The sequence below is a fragment of the Palaemon carinicauda genome, chromosome 16, assembly GCF_036898095.1.
Source record: "Palaemon carinicauda isolate YSFRI2023 chromosome 16, ASM3689809v2, whole genome shotgun sequence".
NCBI lineage: Eukaryota > Metazoa > Arthropoda > Malacostraca > Decapoda > Palaemonidae > Palaemon > Palaemon carinicauda.
Window position 1 is genome coordinate 26,063,336 of NC_090740.1, and position 18,847 is coordinate 26,082,182.

The 18,847-nt window shown below is 42.5% G+C and overlaps 1 protein-coding gene and 1 long non-coding RNA gene across 10 annotated transcripts in view; one reads left to right on the forward strand and one right to left on the reverse strand.

Moving 5' to 3' along the window:
- LOC137655703 (uncharacterized) overlaps window positions 1–18,847 on the forward strand; it is a 96,648-nt gene that overhangs the window by 74,497 nt on the left and 3,304 nt on the right. The gene's annotated exons all lie outside the window — the stretch shown is intronic.
- LOC137655701 (chondroitin sulfate N-acetylgalactosaminyltransferase 1-like) overlaps window positions 1–18,847 on the reverse strand; it is a 106,415-nt gene that overhangs the window by 29,090 nt on the left and 58,478 nt on the right. For all 9 annotated transcript variants that reach the window (XM_068389699.1, XM_068389696.1, XM_068389693.1 and 6 more), the window contains 2 exons: window positions 12,248–12,439; window positions 11,862–12,016 (listed from right to left, as the gene is read on the reverse strand). In XM_068389699.1, coding sequence (XP_068245800.1) covers window positions 11,862–12,016; window positions 12,248–12,439 — 347 coding nt within the window. The remainder of the gene's footprint in view (window positions 1–11,861; window positions 12,017–12,247; window positions 12,440–18,847) is intronic.

Sequence of the window (18,847 nt, forward strand, 5' to 3'; positions counted from 1 at the left end):
ATTATCTTACCGCTGAGGTTCATGATTTCACGATGACGGACCTTTTGTCAGCGGATCTCCGGTACAAACAGAGATCAATCAGAAGTTCAGAACCAGGGTGCGAACCCTTTTTCATGAATAATCACAATTTCATTATTACGGTCCTTTTTCATCAAATCTCCGGCTTAACCGGATATCACGCAGACGTTCAGCATTGAGGTTAATATTATCTTACCTCTGATGTTCACGTTTTCACTATGACAGACCTTAGTCACCAGATCTCCGGTGGCAACAGAGATCACTCAGACGTTCAGAACCGGGGCTAACATTATTTTACCGATGAGGTTTATAGTTACATGTTACGTGGTTACTGGATATTAGTATTCTATTGAGTCATCTGTTCACTGACCAGAGTCTCAAGGAACAGTAAATAGCCTCTCATGGCATGGTTGGTTTCGACCTGGCTTTTCATTAGAAGGCGATAGCGTTCGATCCCAAGTACTGAGTAGAAATTTATTTCTATTTGAACACAATGTTGTATGGATATTTATCCTTATGTATACATATTTATAATTAAATATATGCATGAATATAGACATTATTATTAATTATAGATATTTGGTTGATCCCAGCCTGTGAATAGGATCACTAACCAGAGTTTCAAGGAACATCCAGACTTATGTCTCCTTTCTTTTACAGAAGGTCCGCCTACATGGTATGGTTCCCGGAGTCAGGCACGCTCTGCTACGAGCTGTCCTCCCTACTCCTGACCGATGATGAAGTTGGTTCATTTTGGTATCCTTTGGCGATGATTTAATTTGATCTGGATTTATGTATTTATTGCTTATTGAGGAGAATGGTCTTCTCCTTCATCACTAATCCCCTCACTTCTTTCAGGATGATGAATCTCTCCGGCCTGCAAGAGCGGCTCTCCGCCCTTGGGTATCAAGGTTTGGAAGGAATACTCCATCTGGGGGACCCTATCTCCTCGGAGTGTCCTCTCTTGGGTTGGACATCGACCCCATGGACGGGCAGGTAGGTGGTGATGAGTTTTGAGCCTTCAGCTTTGCCATTATCTGCGTCACCGACCTAGGACCCTCAAAGGATCATGATGTTCATATTACCTTGCATAAAACCGGGACTGCTAAAAGCCAGGGGTAGGGTTAAAGAGCAGATAAAACACATTCTAGGGCAAGCCAAGGGGCTATGACGGAGCTCAAAGATATGGTGGCGAGTTGGATCTGTTCAGGAACTCGGATGTCTCCCCCTACAGCCCCAGGCGTATCGAAGTAACCTATTTCGATAAAAACAACACAGAAATTTGCCTTGCATGTCCCATATATAGATGGTACCATAACTCTGGATGGCATAGACGTCCGCCTTCTGGAGGACCTAGAATTTACTCTCAGGGACTAGAATTCCCATTCAACGGATTCGTTCGATTGAAAGAGCATGCCTTGGTTAGGTTAGACAAGGTACCGAAGGTAATGGTAATACTGTATTTCCTAAAGAACAGGCCCAATCTGTCTGGACCAGGATGTTGTCGGTCTGGGGGTACGCTAATTCCAAGCTCACCCCACACAATGGGGACTACGCCATATCTACAACTGCTCTCATTATTACCTTGCTTATTACGTAAAAATTGACAGGTCTTACTATTCAAGCTGACAAAAGTGGTTCGGCCATGCCGGCTCTTAAAGAGACGGACTCCACCTCGGGGAGCCCCTAGCCTCGATTTATCCCACTGAGACTTTGTTTCGGATATTCACGAAGAACCAATCTCTGTCCTTCCAATTCAACCTACACGCTTTGTGGTCTGCTCGGGTTAGTTGTAGGAAATACGTTCTGTCTGAGGCCTCTATCAGACAGGAACCGAGCAGGCTGATAGTTTCCTCCTGATGGGGTAAAACCCTCTTCCCTCAGGTGGTGGTGAACAAGGTTCTACAAGATGATACGAGAGCAAACCAAAATTGCAGGAAAGGCGGGGCCTCACTGCCAAAAAGAAGGTCGAAGACCAAAAGCAAGCTTTCTTCAAGAAGAAGCAGAGAGTTACCCTCTACAAAACGAACCGGGGTCACTGCCATCAATAGTTAGTTACCCACTCGTCATCACAGTCTTCCTCTGATTCGACGCCTATGCATCCGAATCCCCCTCATCAGGTGGGCTACCTCACTGATTCCCCAGGTACACAGCCCAACCCCGTTTGGATGTCCTCGCCTGCATACAGCCCTAGCTCCGAACCTTCAGGTTCCTTTCGTGGACACCAGAGAGGAAGCTACAGGAGTAGAAGACAGTTCCGCCATCGAGGCGGACCTAGGAAAAAGGGGGCTCGGGGAAGGAAAGGACCTAGATTCACTCCCTCACAACGAGATGGTCCCGGTAGGGGAGAGGCTTTACCACTTTCAAGACCATTGGACCTTCGGTCCGTGGGCTCATAGCATAATCTCTAAAGGTTTGAGGTGGAAATGGCCACAAGGTCCTCCTCCTCCACCAGTGACCTTCTCCCAGAAATCCACTCCCATCCTGGAAGAGTACACGAAGAAAGCAATCAAACGGGACCGATCACCGAAGTTCCAAGGCCGCCTGTTCACAATTCCGAAGAAAGGCTTGTCGGCATTGAGAGTGGACCGGGACTTGTCAAAGCTAAACTCTTACATTCTCTGCGATAAGTTCCGGTGTTGACTATCTCTCAGGTACGGACCTTGCTTCCCCGTGGGGCCGTCACCACCTCTGTCGATCTTACCGACGACTATTATCATGTGCCTATAGCTCGAAACTTCTCTTCTTATCTGGGTTTCCGCCTAGGCAGGAAAGCCTTTGCGCTCAAGACATGCCCTTCGGCCTCAACATTGATCCCAGGATATTCACGAAACTGGGAGAGACAGTGTTAGAAAAACTCAGGAATCAAGAGATACAGATCATTGCTTATCTGGACGGTTGGCTCATTTGGGCCCGGTCGGCCATAGAAGGCAACAGAGCTACGAAGGAAGTACTTCGATTTCTCGACAACCTGTGATTTCGGGTCAATCTCCAAAAGTCTCGCCTGCAACCATCAGGCCACTTAGAATGGTTAGACATTCAGAGGGACCTTTCGAAGCACACGTTGTCTCTCCCTTCCAAAAAGGTAAGAGGAATAGCTTCCAAGATCAAGAATTTTCTCAAACACAAACAGGTGTCCAGAAGAACCTTAGAAAGTATCATCGGCCTTCTCCAATTCACTCCAATAACAGGTCTCCTATTAAAAGCCAAACTCAAAGACATCAATCGAGTTTGGAGAAAGAGAGCTACAGTACCTTTAAGAGACAAGGTCTCGAAGATCCCCTCTGTCTTGAAAATGAGACTACGCCCATGTTCCGAACCGAAGAACCTCTCCAAATCGGTTCCTCTACAATTCTCACCTCCACAAGTGACATTCCATACAGCCGCGCCTCTAAGTGGATGGGGGGATTACTCCGAACATCAGATGTTTCAGGGCTCTTGGTCACCCGCCATGAAACAGTCCCATATCAATGTTCTCGAAGCCATGGCAGTGTTCTTGACCCTGAAGAGACTCTCTCCTCCGAGGTCGAGCCACATCAGAGTAGTGTCAGACAGAACAGACGTAGTACACGGCGTCAACAGGGGAGGATCCAAGTCACCCAACCTGAATCGGATCCTGGTCACTATCTTCGCCTGGCCAACAGAAAAGAACTGGTTCCTGTCAGTAACTCACCTTGCGGGAGTCTAGAATGTGAGAGCGGACTCACTAGCCAGGACGAAACCACTAGACATAATTTCATTCCGGTGGATACTCAGGAACCATTAGAAGAAGGTTTACCTATTTCCCCCAGTGAATCTTCTAATGAGCCTTTTACACAAACTACGCCCCTTCCGGGGGGCAGTGGCTTTAGTACCACCTCACTGGCCAAGAACAGTTGGTTTCCTCTCCTCCTCGAGTTGAAACTCCGTCCCTTCCGGATCCCGTTCCCCAAACTGACTCAAGTAATCCAAACTCACTGTGTCAGATTACTCAAGGATAGCCAAAACTCTAACTTTGTGGACTACAGGAAGTTTGCAGCTCGTAGAGACACGAACATTGAACCGGAAAACGATCTCTTCATCGAATCAGACAAAAGGGACTCGACAATTCGCCAATATGATTCGGCCGTTAACAACTAGCAGATTCCCTAAGAGTTCAGACCATACTCGTATGTCTCTGAATATAGCCATCTCTTTCTTGAGGTTCCTATTTGGCAAAGGCCTAACAGTTAGCACTTTAACCACCATCAAGTCAGCTTTGAAGATCTTCCTTGTTGGGTTTAGCATTAACCTAGCTGATTCCTATTTCTCATCTATTCCAAAAACATGTGCTAGGCTTTGACCTTCGGTTCGGCCACAAAAGGACTCTGGTCTCTGAACGGTGTCCTCAAAACTTGCGCCGGACACGGACAATGAATCCTGCTCTTATATCACTCTTCTTAGGAAGACTTTATTTCTAACGGCTTTGGCCTCAGGTGCTGGAATATCAGAACTAGCAGCTCTCTCACGAACCCGGAAAACATAGATTTCCTCCCTTCAGCCGAAGTACTCCTTTCTCCAGACAATGCTTTCCTAGCTAAAAGATGAGGATCCGCAAAATAAGTGCTCCCCTCGGAAGATTATTCTTCTTCCCCAAGATCTTTTCTCTGTGTCCAGTCACTACTCTCAAGGCCTTTTTAGCTAGAACTGCCCCCCGCTCATCTGGCCCCTTGGTTATCAGGGAACAAGGAGGTACTATTTCCATTAACGGTATCAGGCAACAAATCCTCTACTTCTTTAAACATACTAATCCGGAATCATTTCCCCAGGCTCATGATATACGGACAGTAGATACCTCCATCAATTACTTCCAGAACAGGGACTTTGATGATTTTTAAAAAATATACGGGTTGGAAATCCCCTATGGTTGTCAAACGCCACTATCTAAAGATCTTACAGGCCCTTAAATACCCGACGGTGGCAGCGGAGAGCCTTTTCCCTCCCCATTAATCTCTACTTCTTCCTTTCTTCCATCTCTTCTCTTCTCCCTCCTACCCGCCACTCACACCAAGTCGCCACTCTCCTGGGTAGTTCGTTAGCCCTATGATATTTGCCATGTTTAATTCCTATGGTTTAACTGTTACAGTATTGTAGTTACCGTTCCTTTAATGTTTAGATATGCTTAGACATGTAAGGTTTGATGCCTTTTGCGATTCGACACTCAGTTGATTCCTTGTCGTCTTAGTTATTTAGCCTTACGTTCTCTATGTCATTTGGCTAGTTGGCAATTGGACGTTTCTTACATTATTATATTATATTATTGTCGTACATGGTGATTGTATTCTCCTCATTATGTTATTACTTTATTGGGCTTGGAAGGCATTCTCTGGTACATTTTCACCGGCCGTCACAGGTCGACCCAGAAAAGGGATTTTGACGAAGGAAAAATCTATTTCTGGGGAGAGACCTGTGACGCCCGGTGAAACCCTTCCCGGTTATTTTTGTACGGACCCACCCTTTCCTTGCCAAGCCATATGTTCTTGCAGAAGGATGACCTGGAGGGTGTTCGTGTAGGTGGCGGTGGCGTGGTACAAGTGTGGTTTCTGGGGTCTTTGTTACGGCCCTTCCCTTTGATGAAGGAGTTATCTAATTGGAAGACAGCCTGTGAATAGTGGTTTTCACACGCCCCTGATGTAGACACGACACTCACGAGGTGCTCGCGCGAGGGTAGTAACCTCTGCATTCCATGCTTTTATTTTTCTCTGGTATATTTGGAAGATTTATATCAGAAAAGGTAGATAGAAGGACTTTTCACCGGGCGTCACAGGTCTCTCACCAGAAATAGATTTTTCCTTCGTCAAAATCCTTTATCTGTTTTTGACATTGTTAATAGTTTATACAGGACATATCTGTTTTGATGTTGTTACTTGTTTTAGAATGATTTATTGTTAACTTGTTCTTATCATTTATTTATTTCCTTTCCTCACTGGGCAATTTTTCCCTATTGGAGCCCTTGGGCTTATAGCATATTGCTTTTCCAACTGGGGTTGTAGCTTGGCTAGTAATAATAATAATAATAATGATGTTGCAAAAACTTTTTTAACGTTTGGGAGACCCCACCACTTTCAAATCTCAGGACATACTGAATCAGCAGATACAGAGACCAATTATTTGACAAAAATCTAACTTTCTGCTTAGTTGATCTACTATGATTTTCAGTGTTCCCAGAATAAATTGAAGTTGCAGAATAATTCCTCTCAGACTCGTCCAGGATAAGGGTGCTTCACTATCTGGTACAAGAATAGAGATCGTGTACTTGCCTTGGTTTCCAAAGTAACCTAGTTCTGTCATAGTCTAAAAACATTGCCATTGTCTTGCTTACCACTAGTAATTCTTGATCAAGAGGAGTTAAAATAGCTAGTAACTCTAGGCAATTGATATGCATTTTTGTTTCATGTGGGGTCCAGGAGTTGCTTTCCAAACTTCCTGTGAAGCATTTACAAATAGATAGGTTCATGATTTCCAAAACCTAAGAGACTCCCTGAGAATCATCAGCATTTGTCCCACCAACTCAGTAGCAGAAGTTTGATTTTCATTGCGGGAATAGAGAGGATGTTTACATTGGTTGTCCTGTTGAGATGGTCTCTTGATTGGTTGTCGTTTCAATGTGAATATAAATGGAATTGAAAAACTACGTTCTTAAAAGCCTCATCCACATCTAAACCAATGCCGGCTTCGATGTTTTAAAGTTTGGAGCAAAAGAAGATAGGACTATCCTCTTCTCTGATGGAAAAATCTAAATAGAAACTGTTGCTGATATCATTCCAAACTATACAATCTTTTGAGTCTAAGCCAGCACAAACTTCTTGAAACTGACCAGCACCCCAAACCACATTTGTTGAAATCCTTAACAATAAATTGCTTAGAATTAGTCAATTGTCCAAACAAAAGACCTTGTAATTTCAAAATGGGGCCATCATTCAGGTGAATAACCGAGGACTGTCCTGAGCCCAAAACACAGGCACTTGAATTGGTAAACCTTTGAGCCGTTGACGAAACGAAGGAATTTCCTTGAATAGAGATGAATCCAATTGTGAAAATATGCATCCGAGAAGTCTAGTAAAATCATACAATCTTTTCTCTGGATCAGCCCCCAGAACTGTTAAGGATATTTCCATAAAAAATTTGTGAACACTAAACGTATTAAGGACCGAGACATCTAAAACTGCCCTCCAACTCCCTGAGCTTTTGGGGACTGGGAATAATCTGTTGTAAAACCATGGTAGGGGTTTACAATCTCTATCACAACCCTCCAGAAGGTTTACAATTTCTAGTTTCAACATTTGAGGTTTTGCTGTATTGGTGCTCTTATACAGAACTGGTTTCTTTGATATGGGAGAATTGGAGGTTAGGATAATCTGGTAACCTTTTTTTTACCACAGTTATCACCCATGGATTGGGATGAACTCTTTCCCAAATGCGGAAGGGGGAAAAATATTCCTCCTACTAGAATTGAATGGAAAGGACCAGCATACCAGACACCAATAAGGCTTTTGAGTCTGCTTGGCAACCTTTCCGAAACGTCCACTATACAATAGCACCATTTTGATGTTCTATCAAGGCATTGCGGTGGTCTATTGGAAACGTCTCTGCAAGGGGATTGGCAGACCAGGGTTCAAATCCTACTTTAGCTTATAGTTTCTTGAAGTGTCTGCAGCCTCACCATCCTTGTGGGCTAACGATGGGGAATTTGATGGAGCCTATAGGTCTACCTGCTGAGTTGTCAGCACCCACTGACAGGAACTCCTTGATCCTAGCATGGGTGGAGAGGGGGCTTGGGCATTTATCATAAGTATATGGTCAATCTCTAGAGCACTGTTCTGCTAGCTAGGGCATTCTCCCTCTCTTGACTCTGCCATTCATAAGTGACCTTTAAACAAAATGGTCTCCTCCTTAGTTATGAAGCTGAACCATTCTATCTAAATGTTGAAATTGGGTATTTCTAGAATACTAGACTTCAAGAAAACCATTTGAGTTCTGCTCTGAACTTGAACAACCACTTTAACAATTTTTTTTACTTCATTTAACTCAGTCCTCAAAATAGGGGGGGGGGAAATAAAGCTTGTTCTTGTGCCTCATAGACTGACCTCACTTGAGATGCTCATATCTGCTCTCTTCTCAAACAAAATACACAAAGGCTGATAATGCCACGGAGGCTCTCCTGACAGTTTTATCCAAGCAGGTCAGACAATCTAAAATTAAATTCAAATCTTGTAGAGCAAATTTCTCTAAATAGCCCCTTATAGAACCTACAAAAGAAAGTGATTCATGAACATTTCCTACTTGATTACCTCAAAATAAAATCTCTTAGTCAACCACCTTGCAAAATCTGAATTTAAAGTTTTTTTTTCATTTATTTATGAGACACAATAATGGGGTCAATACTGTATATACAATTGAAATGTTTGGTAATCATTATGGAACAGATGAGTTTCATTATTATTACAAGCTATGCTATAACATTTAAAAATAGTCCAGTGGAGAAAGGAAATAAATAAAAAGAAGAAGAAGAAACAATCTAAATAAAATATTTCAAGAACAGTGACATCAATAAATTAGATCCTTCACATATAAACTATAAAATTTTCAAAAAACAAAATCAAGAGAAATAAGATAGAATAGCATACTAGAGTGTATCCCAAAGCAAGAGAACTCTAATCTAAGACAGTGGAAGGTCATGGTACAGAGGCTATGGCACTACCCAAGACCAGAGAGCAAGGGTTTGATTTTGGAGTGTCCTTCTCCTAGAAGAGCTGCTTACCATGGCTTAAAAATCTTTTCTAACCTTTCCAAAAAGAAAGTAGCCACCAAACTATTACAGTGTAGTAATTAACCCCTTGAGCAAAGAAGAATTGTTTGGTAGTCTTAGTGGTCAGGTGTATGAACACAGAAGAGAATATGGTAATAATTATTATTATTTGTTAAGATATAACCCTAGTTAGAAAAGCAGGATGCTATAAGCCCGAGGGGCCCCAACAGGGAAAATAACCCAGTGAGGAAAGGAAACAAGGAAAATATTTAAGAACAGTAAAAAACATTAGAATAAATTATTCCTATATAGACTTTAAAAACTTGAGCAAAATAAGTGGAAAAGAAATTAGATAGAAAAAGTGTGCTAGAGTGTACCCTTAAGCAAGAGAACTCTAACCCAAGACAGTGGAAGACCAAGGTACAGAGGTTATGACACACCCAAGACTAGAGAACAATGGTTTGATTTTGGGGAGTCCTCCTAGAAGAGCTGCTTAACATAGCTAAATTCTCTCTTCTACCATTACCAAGAGGAAAGTAGTCACTGCACAATTACAGGGCAGTAGTTAACCCTGTGAGCAAAGAAGAATTGTTTGGTAATCTCAGTGTTGTCAGGTGTGTGAGGACAGAAGAGAATCTGTAAGATCCAATGTAGTACTGTCTGGCCAGTCAAAGGACTCCATAACTCTCTAGTGGTAGTATCTCAACAGGTGGCTGGTGCCTTGGTAAACCTAAATAGACAAAGACAAAATGAGCTGTAACCTTAAGAAATCCAGTTATAGGGCATTTCTTTGAAATAAGATTACGTAAGGTTTGAAAAGAAGTTATTCCTTTTCAAGGTCTGCCTATATTTGTTCTTCCTCTTCTTCCCGAGTGGCAGGTAGAATAGAGAGAAAAATCGGATAATTTCCCAGTTTGTTTACAAATAAATACGAGGGCTGCTGCTCATGCATGCAGAGGACTCCTTTTTGCGGTACAGTAGATGTACTAGAATTAACCCAACATGAGCTACTGGTTCAGCTTTCATGTGAACAGGTGAACAGAGCCCACTGTTTTCTGAAACATGATGCAAATGACTGACTTTAGTATAAACTTCATTTACCCCATCAAGATTTCAGGGAATCATACAATATGCCACGTCATCCACATACGTAATATGTCAAGAGATATTAGGATCCAGACCACCAATTGTCTCTTCTGCCTCACAATTTTGTCTAATAAAGTGACTAGGATTGTGGTAATGCAAGGGTTTAGCAGTAGAAGGCCTAAAGTAATTGAAGAATTCAAGGGTTTGTGAGGGTTTCAAATCTGTAATGCGCAGCAAACTTTCAGAACCCTTACTGAAAGAAACACTATTAACAATAGACTCAACTTATGAAGCTAGGCTAGGTTTGGCAAAAGAGCAGGTAGGATCAAAGTTACTGTGTTTAGGAAAAGACTCATTGGACTACTTAATTTTAACAAAGAAAGCTAGCAATATCAAAAGCTTTTCATAATTATGAGATTTATCTAAATAAGGAGGAGTATCATCATCATCCCTGTTATAATCAACTAGCCTAGTCTTGTCTTGATTTTTCCCTTAACTTGAAGCAAGTTTCCTTTTGCACTTTGAACTTGATTAGCAACCATTGAAAAATACTTTTCCATGAGAGGGACCGTGAGGTAACAGCATGCTTCACTATGTTTATTTAAATCATAATATTAGCTTCAATATTATACACAAGAGAATGCAGATCATGAAATCCCAGAAACAAATCCCTTGCAAACTTCATGCAGTCATTACTAACATATCCTGGGAAAGACATCTCAATGCAAAGTAATACTGTATAAGAAACAATCTAGAGAAAGTCTGAACTAAACCATGACAAGAGAGACTCTGAAAGGACAGGGAAACTCTTGCATGTTGATTCTAAGCTTCTTACTAACATTCAGGATGTTCCTTTCCCTTACTAAAGACGGGTTTATTGAAGGAAAATTTTAAAAATCTTACGGGCAAATGACAATAAACTAAACTTCTAAAGAAGAATATCAGGGGAGATTCATCATCATCATCGTTTCCTCCTACGCCTATTGACGCAAAGGGCCTCAGGGAGGTTCATTATTATTATTATTATTATTACTAGCCTACCTACAACCCTAGTTGGAAAAGCAAGATACTATAAGCCCATGGGCTCCAACATGGAAAAATAGCCCAGTGAGGAAAGGAAACAAAGAAAAAAATAAACGATATAAGTAGTAATGAAAAATTAAAATAAAATATTTTAAAAAACATTAACAACATTAGAATAGATCATTCATATGTAGACTTTAAAAACTTATGTCAGCCTGTTCAACATAAAAACATTTGCTGCAAGTTTGAACTTTTGAAGTTCTAATGATTCAACTACCCAATTAGGAAGATCATTTCACAACTTTGTCACAGCTGGACTAAAACTTCTAGAATACTAGGTAGTATTGAGCCTCATGATAGAGAAGCCCTGACTATTAGAATTAACTGCATACCTAGTATTACGAACAGGATGGAGCTGATCAGGAAGATCTGAATATAAAGGATGGACAGAATTATGAATAATCTTATGCAACAAGCATAAAGAACTAATTAAACGATGATACCAAAGATTAATATTTAGATCGGGAATAATAAATGGAATTTCAATAATAAAATGAATTATCTTTATACTCTAATTTCATATCTATGCCCCATTGCTCTCCAGTGACTAGTGATGTCATGAAGACAGGAGTTTTGTTTTGATTCTGAGATTGAAAAGACAAAGAACTCCAGTGTATCCAAGCCAAGGTTATTGCACAGGGTATACACCAATATAAACCAGGCTTCAAGAGAAAAGCATTATGAATAACAGGTGAATATGAAAATAATAAATTTCATTGTCAAAATTTCATTTAAATAAAAGGGGGGATTTGAAATGCTATATTAAAACAAAATGAGTCATATTTGTCACATCTAGAAAGTCAATTTACCAAAGTTTAATGGGAGTATATATTGGTTTTTTGTTATGTTGCTGATTTCTACAGAAATTACAAGATAACAAGATACTGTAAAATATACAAAATCTTACTTGCGATACAGTAAAACATCTTCTCCTCCCCAGCCAATAATGTCTTCATCAAAACCTTGAACACTAAGGAAGTCTGATCTATACTGGCAAGTCATTCCGTAGCCAAAATCTCGCCAAAACCCTGTATCTCTAGAGATTACCAGCTGGTCTAATTCCTGAAAAAAAAAATGTGATAACCCTTTTTGTAGTGTACTTCACTTCTAAAGTAAAAAAAAAAAAGAAAAAAAAATAATCAATTTCAAGTCATGAAGAACATGATGTATAACAACAAAATGTATAACGCTTAGCTACATGCTTACTTTCAAGTCTACTAGCAAAGACAAAGTACTGTAATTAACTTATATGTATCCATATTAATCAATACCGTACCTATTTTCATAACATACCTGAGGTATTGGTTTACCCTGTAGTGGATAAACCACTTGTGGGTTATAAAGTGAGAAAACCACAGGATAATACACAGAATGACCCGGTGACGCATTCAGACGGCATCGTTCGAGGAATCTTGTACTAAATACAACATCAACATCACACATGAAAAGCAATACATCACCCTTTGACCAATGGGTGGCACCAACCTGAAATACAAATATACTGTAGTACTGTGTGTCATGAAAAAAATTAACATCTTGAATAAAAAATGATGAACTGAAAACAGGTATATTTTCCTTTATTGTAATATGCGAGGACTAGGATCTGGTCCATTTGGAGTATAAAAGGATTACGGTAAGCATAGATGAAATAACAATATTAAGATTTAGGGCATATCATTGCATCAATACCATGAATATAAAAATATTCATAAAATCTTTACAATGAAAAATGTTATTTTCATTAGTAAAATAAATTTTTGAATATACTTACCCGATGATCATGTAGCTGTCAACTCTGTTGCCCGACAGAAATCTACGGTCGGGATACGCCAGCGATCGCTATACAGGTGGGGGTGTACACAACAGCGCCATCTGTGAGTAGGTACTCAAGTACTTCTTGTCAACAAGAACTCAATTTTCTCCTCGGTCCACTGGTTCTCTATGGGGAGGAAGGGCGGGTCCTTAAATTCATGATCATCGGGTAAGTATATTAAAAAATTTATTTTACTAATGAAAATAACATTTTTCAATATTAAACTTACCCGATGATCATGTAGCTGATTCACACCCAGGGTGGTGGGTGGAGACCAGCATACATGTTAACAAAGAAGCTAAGTATCCCGAATCTTATTTTAGCCGTTATTCAAAATAACAAACATAAAATAAATAAGTACCTGGTAAGGAAGTCGACTTGAACCATTACTCTGCCTTTTTAAGTACGTCTTCCTTACTGAGCCTAGCGATCCTCTTAGGATGCTGAGCGACTCCTAGGTGCTGAAGTATGAAGGGCTGCAACCCATACTAAAGGACCTCATCACAACCTCTAATCTAGGCGCTTCTCAAGAAAGAATTTGACAACCCGCCAAATCAACCAGGATGCGGAAGGCTTCTTAGCCTTCCGGACAACCCAGAAATATTTCAAGAGAAAGATTAAAAAGGTTCTGGAATAAGGGAATTGTAGTGGTGGAGCCCCCACCACTACTGCACTCGTTGCTACGAATGGTCCCAGAGTGTAGCAGTTCTCGTAAAGAGACTGGACATTCTTAAGATAAAAGACGCGAACACTGACTAGCTTTACCAAAAGGTTGCGTCGAAAATATTTTGCAGAGATCTATTTTATTAAAAGGTCACGGAAGTTGTGATAGCTCTAACTTCGTGTGTCCTTACCTTCAGCCAAGCTTGGTCTTCCTCATTCAGAAGGGAATGAGCTTCTCGTATTAACAGTCTGAAAATAATAGGATAAAGAATTCTCTGACATAGGCAAAGATGAATTCTTAACTGAACACCATAAAGCTTCAGACGGGCCTCGTAAAGGTTTTTAAAATAGAACTTAAGAGCTCTTACAGGACATAATACTCTTTCTAGTTCATTTCCAACCATACGATAAGTTTGGAATAACGAACGATATTGGTCAAGGCCGAGAAGGCAGCTCGTGTTTGGCTAGAAAACCAAGATGTAGAACATGTAGCCGTTTCGGATGAAAATCTGATGTTCTTGCTGAAGGCATGAATCTCACTGACTCTTTTAGCTGTGGTTAAGCATATCAGGAAAAGAGTCTTAAAGGTGAGATCTTTCAGGGAGGCTGATTGAAGTGGTTCGAACCTGTCTAACATAAGGAATCTTAGAACCACGTCTAAATTCCAACCAGGTGTAACCAAACGACGCTCCTTCGTGGTCTCAAAAGACTTAAGGAGGTCCTGTAGATCTTTATTGTTGGAAAGATCTAAGCCTCTGTGACGTAAGACTGATGCCAACATGCTTCTGTAACCCTTGAAAGGGGAGCTGAAAGAGATCGCTCTTTCCTCAGATATAAGAGGAAGTCAGCCATATGAGTTACAGAGGTACTGGTCGAGGATACGGATACTGACTTGCACCAGTTTAGGAAGATTTCCCACTTCGATTGGTAGACTCTAAGGGTGGATGTTCTCCTTGCTCTAACAATCGCTCTGGTTGCCTCCTTCGAAAAAAACCTCTAGTTCTCGAGAGTCTCTCGATACTCTGAAGGCAGTGAGACGAAGAGCGTGGAGGCCTTGGAGTACCTTCTTACGCGTGGCAGACGTAGCAGGTCCACCCTTAGGGGAAGAGTTCTGGGAACGTCTACTAGCCCTCGAAGTACCTCGGTAAGTTATTCTCTCGCGGGCCAGAGGGAAGCAACTAGTGTTAACTTTGTCCCATCGTGAGAGGAGAACTTCTGCAGTACCTTGTTGACAATCTAGAACGGAGGGAATGCATATAGATCTAGATGAGACTAATCTAGTAGAAAGGCATCTAAAAGAACCACTGCTGGGACCGGGAAAGGTGAGCAAAGTATTGAGAGCCTCTTGGACATCGAGGTTGCGAAGAGATCTATGGTTGGCTGGCCCCAGGTGACCCAAAGTCTCTTGCATACATCTCTGTGGAGGGTCCAATATGTTGGAATTATTGTCCCTTCCTACTGAGACAAACTGCTAAGACATTCAAGTTGCCTTGGAAGAAATTGTTACTAGTGAAAAGTCTAGACCTGTTGAACAGGAGAGGAGGTCACTAGCGAACTCGCACCATGTCAGAGAGTAGGTCCCTCCTTGCTAGGAGATGAACATCAAAGCAGGGAGTTGTCCGTGTTGACCTCCATTACTTTGTCTTGAAGGAGAGACCTGAAGCTTTTCCAGGTCAGACGTACTGCCAGAAGCTTCTTGCAGTTAAAATGCATTGTCCTTTGACTCGAGTTCCATAATCCCGAGCATTCCCTACCGCCTAAGGTCGCACCCCAGCCTACGTCCGATGCGTCTGAGAAGAGAACGTGGTTGGGAGTCTGAACAGTCAGGGGAAGACCCTATAAAAGGTTGATAAAGTCCTTTCCTCAGGTTAGACCAGACTTATCTTCCGGAAACCGGGATCGAGACCGCTTCTAGCGTCTTGTCCTTTTCCAGTGAAGAGCTAGATGAAACCGAAGAGGATGGAGGTGTAGTCTTCCAAGTGACACCAATAGAACCACGGATGACAGTGTCCTAACCAGACTCGTCCACAGCCTGACAGGGCCGTATTCCTTCTTCAGCATCTTCTGGATGGATAGCAGGGCTGGGGATTGATGATCTTGTTCAGCCATGTTCTCATCAGAGGGTTCCTCATCCGAAACTGATGAGGAAACGGCAACGGAGTGGGCAACGTCTGACTCGCTGAATCCGGTCGCACTGGTGGATGCGTGACTGAGCCGGACACAAGATCATGGTACTGCTGCACAGTCTGTGAACTGCCAACCATGGGGATGCGAGGAAGTACAGCGACAACCCGAAACTGTCTAGACTGTCTGGGTAGTACAGACAACCCCTTATCGGGTTGCTGAGGTTGCCGCACTGCGTCACAACAAGTCACCTCTGCTGGTTGTTGAACGTCTTCCCAGTGACACACTGAACGTCCACAACCACCTCCGCGAGTAGCTTAACGTCAACGTGCGACTGGCAACCCACACTGGGTCGCACCGGTGGAGGAACCATCTCAACTGGCGGACGTGAGTAGGATACCTCAGCGTCAACAGGGCGTACAACCAACCGGTAGGAAGGTCGTTGGCAAGAAGGTTCTTCTCCGTAAAAAATCCTCTATCAAGGACTAAGCTTGGACTGCATGTCTTGCAACAAAGCCCAAGGTCTATGGGAGCAGGTGCGGCAACAGACGGGGTTAGCGACTGAAGCGGAACCATTTACCCTCCCTGGAAGCATGTTATGCTTAAATTAAAGTCCATAGGAGGCTAAGCAGCTTAAGGCTCCTCTCCAAATGACAGAGTCCTCAAGGGAATATCAGAAGGAGGGAGAACAGCACTTTCTCATCTACAGGAACCATATCCGAGAAAAGCTAGGTTCTCTCAGTGAGGGTTTCACTGGTGCAAAAGCAGCAGACCAGAAGGCAACGTTATGAAACTGCTTGACAGTCTGTGAACTGTCAAAAACTGAACTGTCAACCACAACAGGAGCGTGAGGACATACAGCACTGGTGTATAAGTAGCAGACCAGAAGGCAACGTCATGTAACTGTTTGACAGTCTGTGAGTTGGCAACAACCAAAGTTGTGTGGGGAAGCCTCCACTCCTGACTGACTAGTTAGCTGCGGGCGAGTGGCGGTAACCACAGTGTGTTGCGGAGGCTGACACACCGTGTCAAAACACGGCAGCTTGTGGTAGCTCACGCACGGCAACGGAGTGCTCTGTGTGTGGGAGTCATCATACATCTGGCAGGTTTGACTGTGCATGGGTGGAGGAGCTCTCACAACAAGAGTGTGAGAGCAGGAAGCCATGCCGGGCGCACAACCGTGGGAGGTGTAGGCCCACGGGTGCATCGTCAACCTTCTCCGCAGTCGGAGTGTGGGAGCTGGCAACAACAAAAGCAGAGGGCTGGTGAGTGGGAGAGGCTGCGGTGGGTTGAGGAGCATGCGGTATGGTATGCAGAGCATGCTGTAAGGTATGCGGCTCATGCTGCATGGTATGCGGAGCATGCTGTAAGGTATGCAGAGCATGCTGCATGGGCTGCGGAGAATGCCGCATAGTGCTGGAACCCGGCAGCTCTACAGAACCTTCCCACTGCTGATGCGGTAGCTCACGCATGTTAACAGAAGGTGCAGCAAGAACATGCGTCTGGCAGGGTGGACTGCGCATCGGTGGTGGAGCTCTCACAGGTGGAGTGTGGGAGCAGGCAGCCGCAGTATCTGCTGAGCGCACAACCTCGGCGGGTTGTAGGTTAACAGGTGCATTGTCAACCTTCCAGCACGATACTCCTGCATGAAGGAGCAAGCTGAGACTGTATAGTCTGCAGCATGGACCACTAGGGTCTATGAAAGACAACAACAAACGGAGCTACTGTCCGTTGTGACTGAGGGTCTAAAACAGCTGGTGCGGCAACAGACGGAGTTACTGCCTGTTGCGGTACCACCTTGCCTCCTTGGGAGGTGTGCAGTTGTCGTACTGCAGCGAGTCCGAACTGACCCAGTGGCTACACCTAGGCCGTTGGACTTGCGCGGAAGGGACCGACTTGCACTTAAAAGCTGCAAGATTTGGTCCATGGTTTCTGCGAGAAACCTCTTCCGCAGACGAGGAATAAATGGGCTCTCTCGTCTTTGTGTGGGTGGGGTGATCACGTCGGCAACGTGTGTAGATACACCCGAAACCACGGAGGGAAACGTTTGTTCGTCGATCAAGACCTGTGGAACCCATAAGTCCTTCGACATTACTTCTCCCCTGGGCTTGGGAGCTTGTAAGAGGTATCGGACTAGGTGAACAACTGGCACGAACAAACGAACCCTCGAACGCAACACTGTAACACTTTGCGCATATCACTTTATCACTTTTGATTTTCTGTTTGCACTTATTTCACTGAACTCGAAACTTTAAGTGATTTGTACCTGAAACACGCAATCCTATCCTTCATTAAAAGGTAGTAATAGCGAAAACAGTTTTACAATGTAACAGAAAAACATAATGAAAGATAAAGAATTCAGTGGCTGGAAAAGAGACTAAACACTAGATCAAATAAACTACGTTTAAAATCTCTCACCGCATAAAGCCTGGGAACAAGAATAAAACTCTAGAAACGTTTTACCTTCTTCCCCTATAGCGACTAGGGAGAAGAGTAAAAAACGAGAACAACGTTACCCGCTTGAACGAAACGTTTATTCTCCTCTCTCTCCCTCCGTCTCTATCTCTCTCTCTCTCTCTCTCTTGACTAGAACCTGAGAGATGAGCCCAATTATATATCGTTAAAACATATTATTTGTTAAAGGAAAAAAACTGAAAGGTTTCCCAAATAAAAAGTTCCTTTATTAGAATTAAAACCATTTAATCTAAGAAAGAATGAACGAAACGCTAGAATCGGTTTACTCTTACTGCAACGTGAAACCGTGAAATACTCTCTCTCTATCGTAACGATAGAGCGCATGTTGAACGTTCTGAACGTTAACAACTGCGGAGACTAAACTAAACGTTAGTTCATCTTTGAAAACAGTACGAGACTATCAAAGAAATTCTTTCAAAAACATTAAAATTAAAATAGCATAAATTCTTAACAGGAAATACGATATGACGGGCTCAATGTTAATTAACTTCGGTTCCAAGTAAGGACCGCCTACTATTAGGAAAGGTCGCATATAAACAAACATAAAATTTAAGTTTTATAAGTTTATAATAAATGGAAAGTTAATCGAAGAGGCCTATAAATGGCGGAGAGATATAAACTAAATCTATAACTTTGTTAAGCAAAATTACCAAAAACCTAAACACACTTCCGTCTAAGGGAAGGGTCGGTCATAAAAAGTGAAAGAGAGTCTATACTCTCTTCGACACCAACACTTCCGTCTAAGGGAAGGGTCGGCCATTTAAAAGTGAAAGAGAGTCCATACTCTCTTCGTCACCATAATTAAATCTATCCAAAAC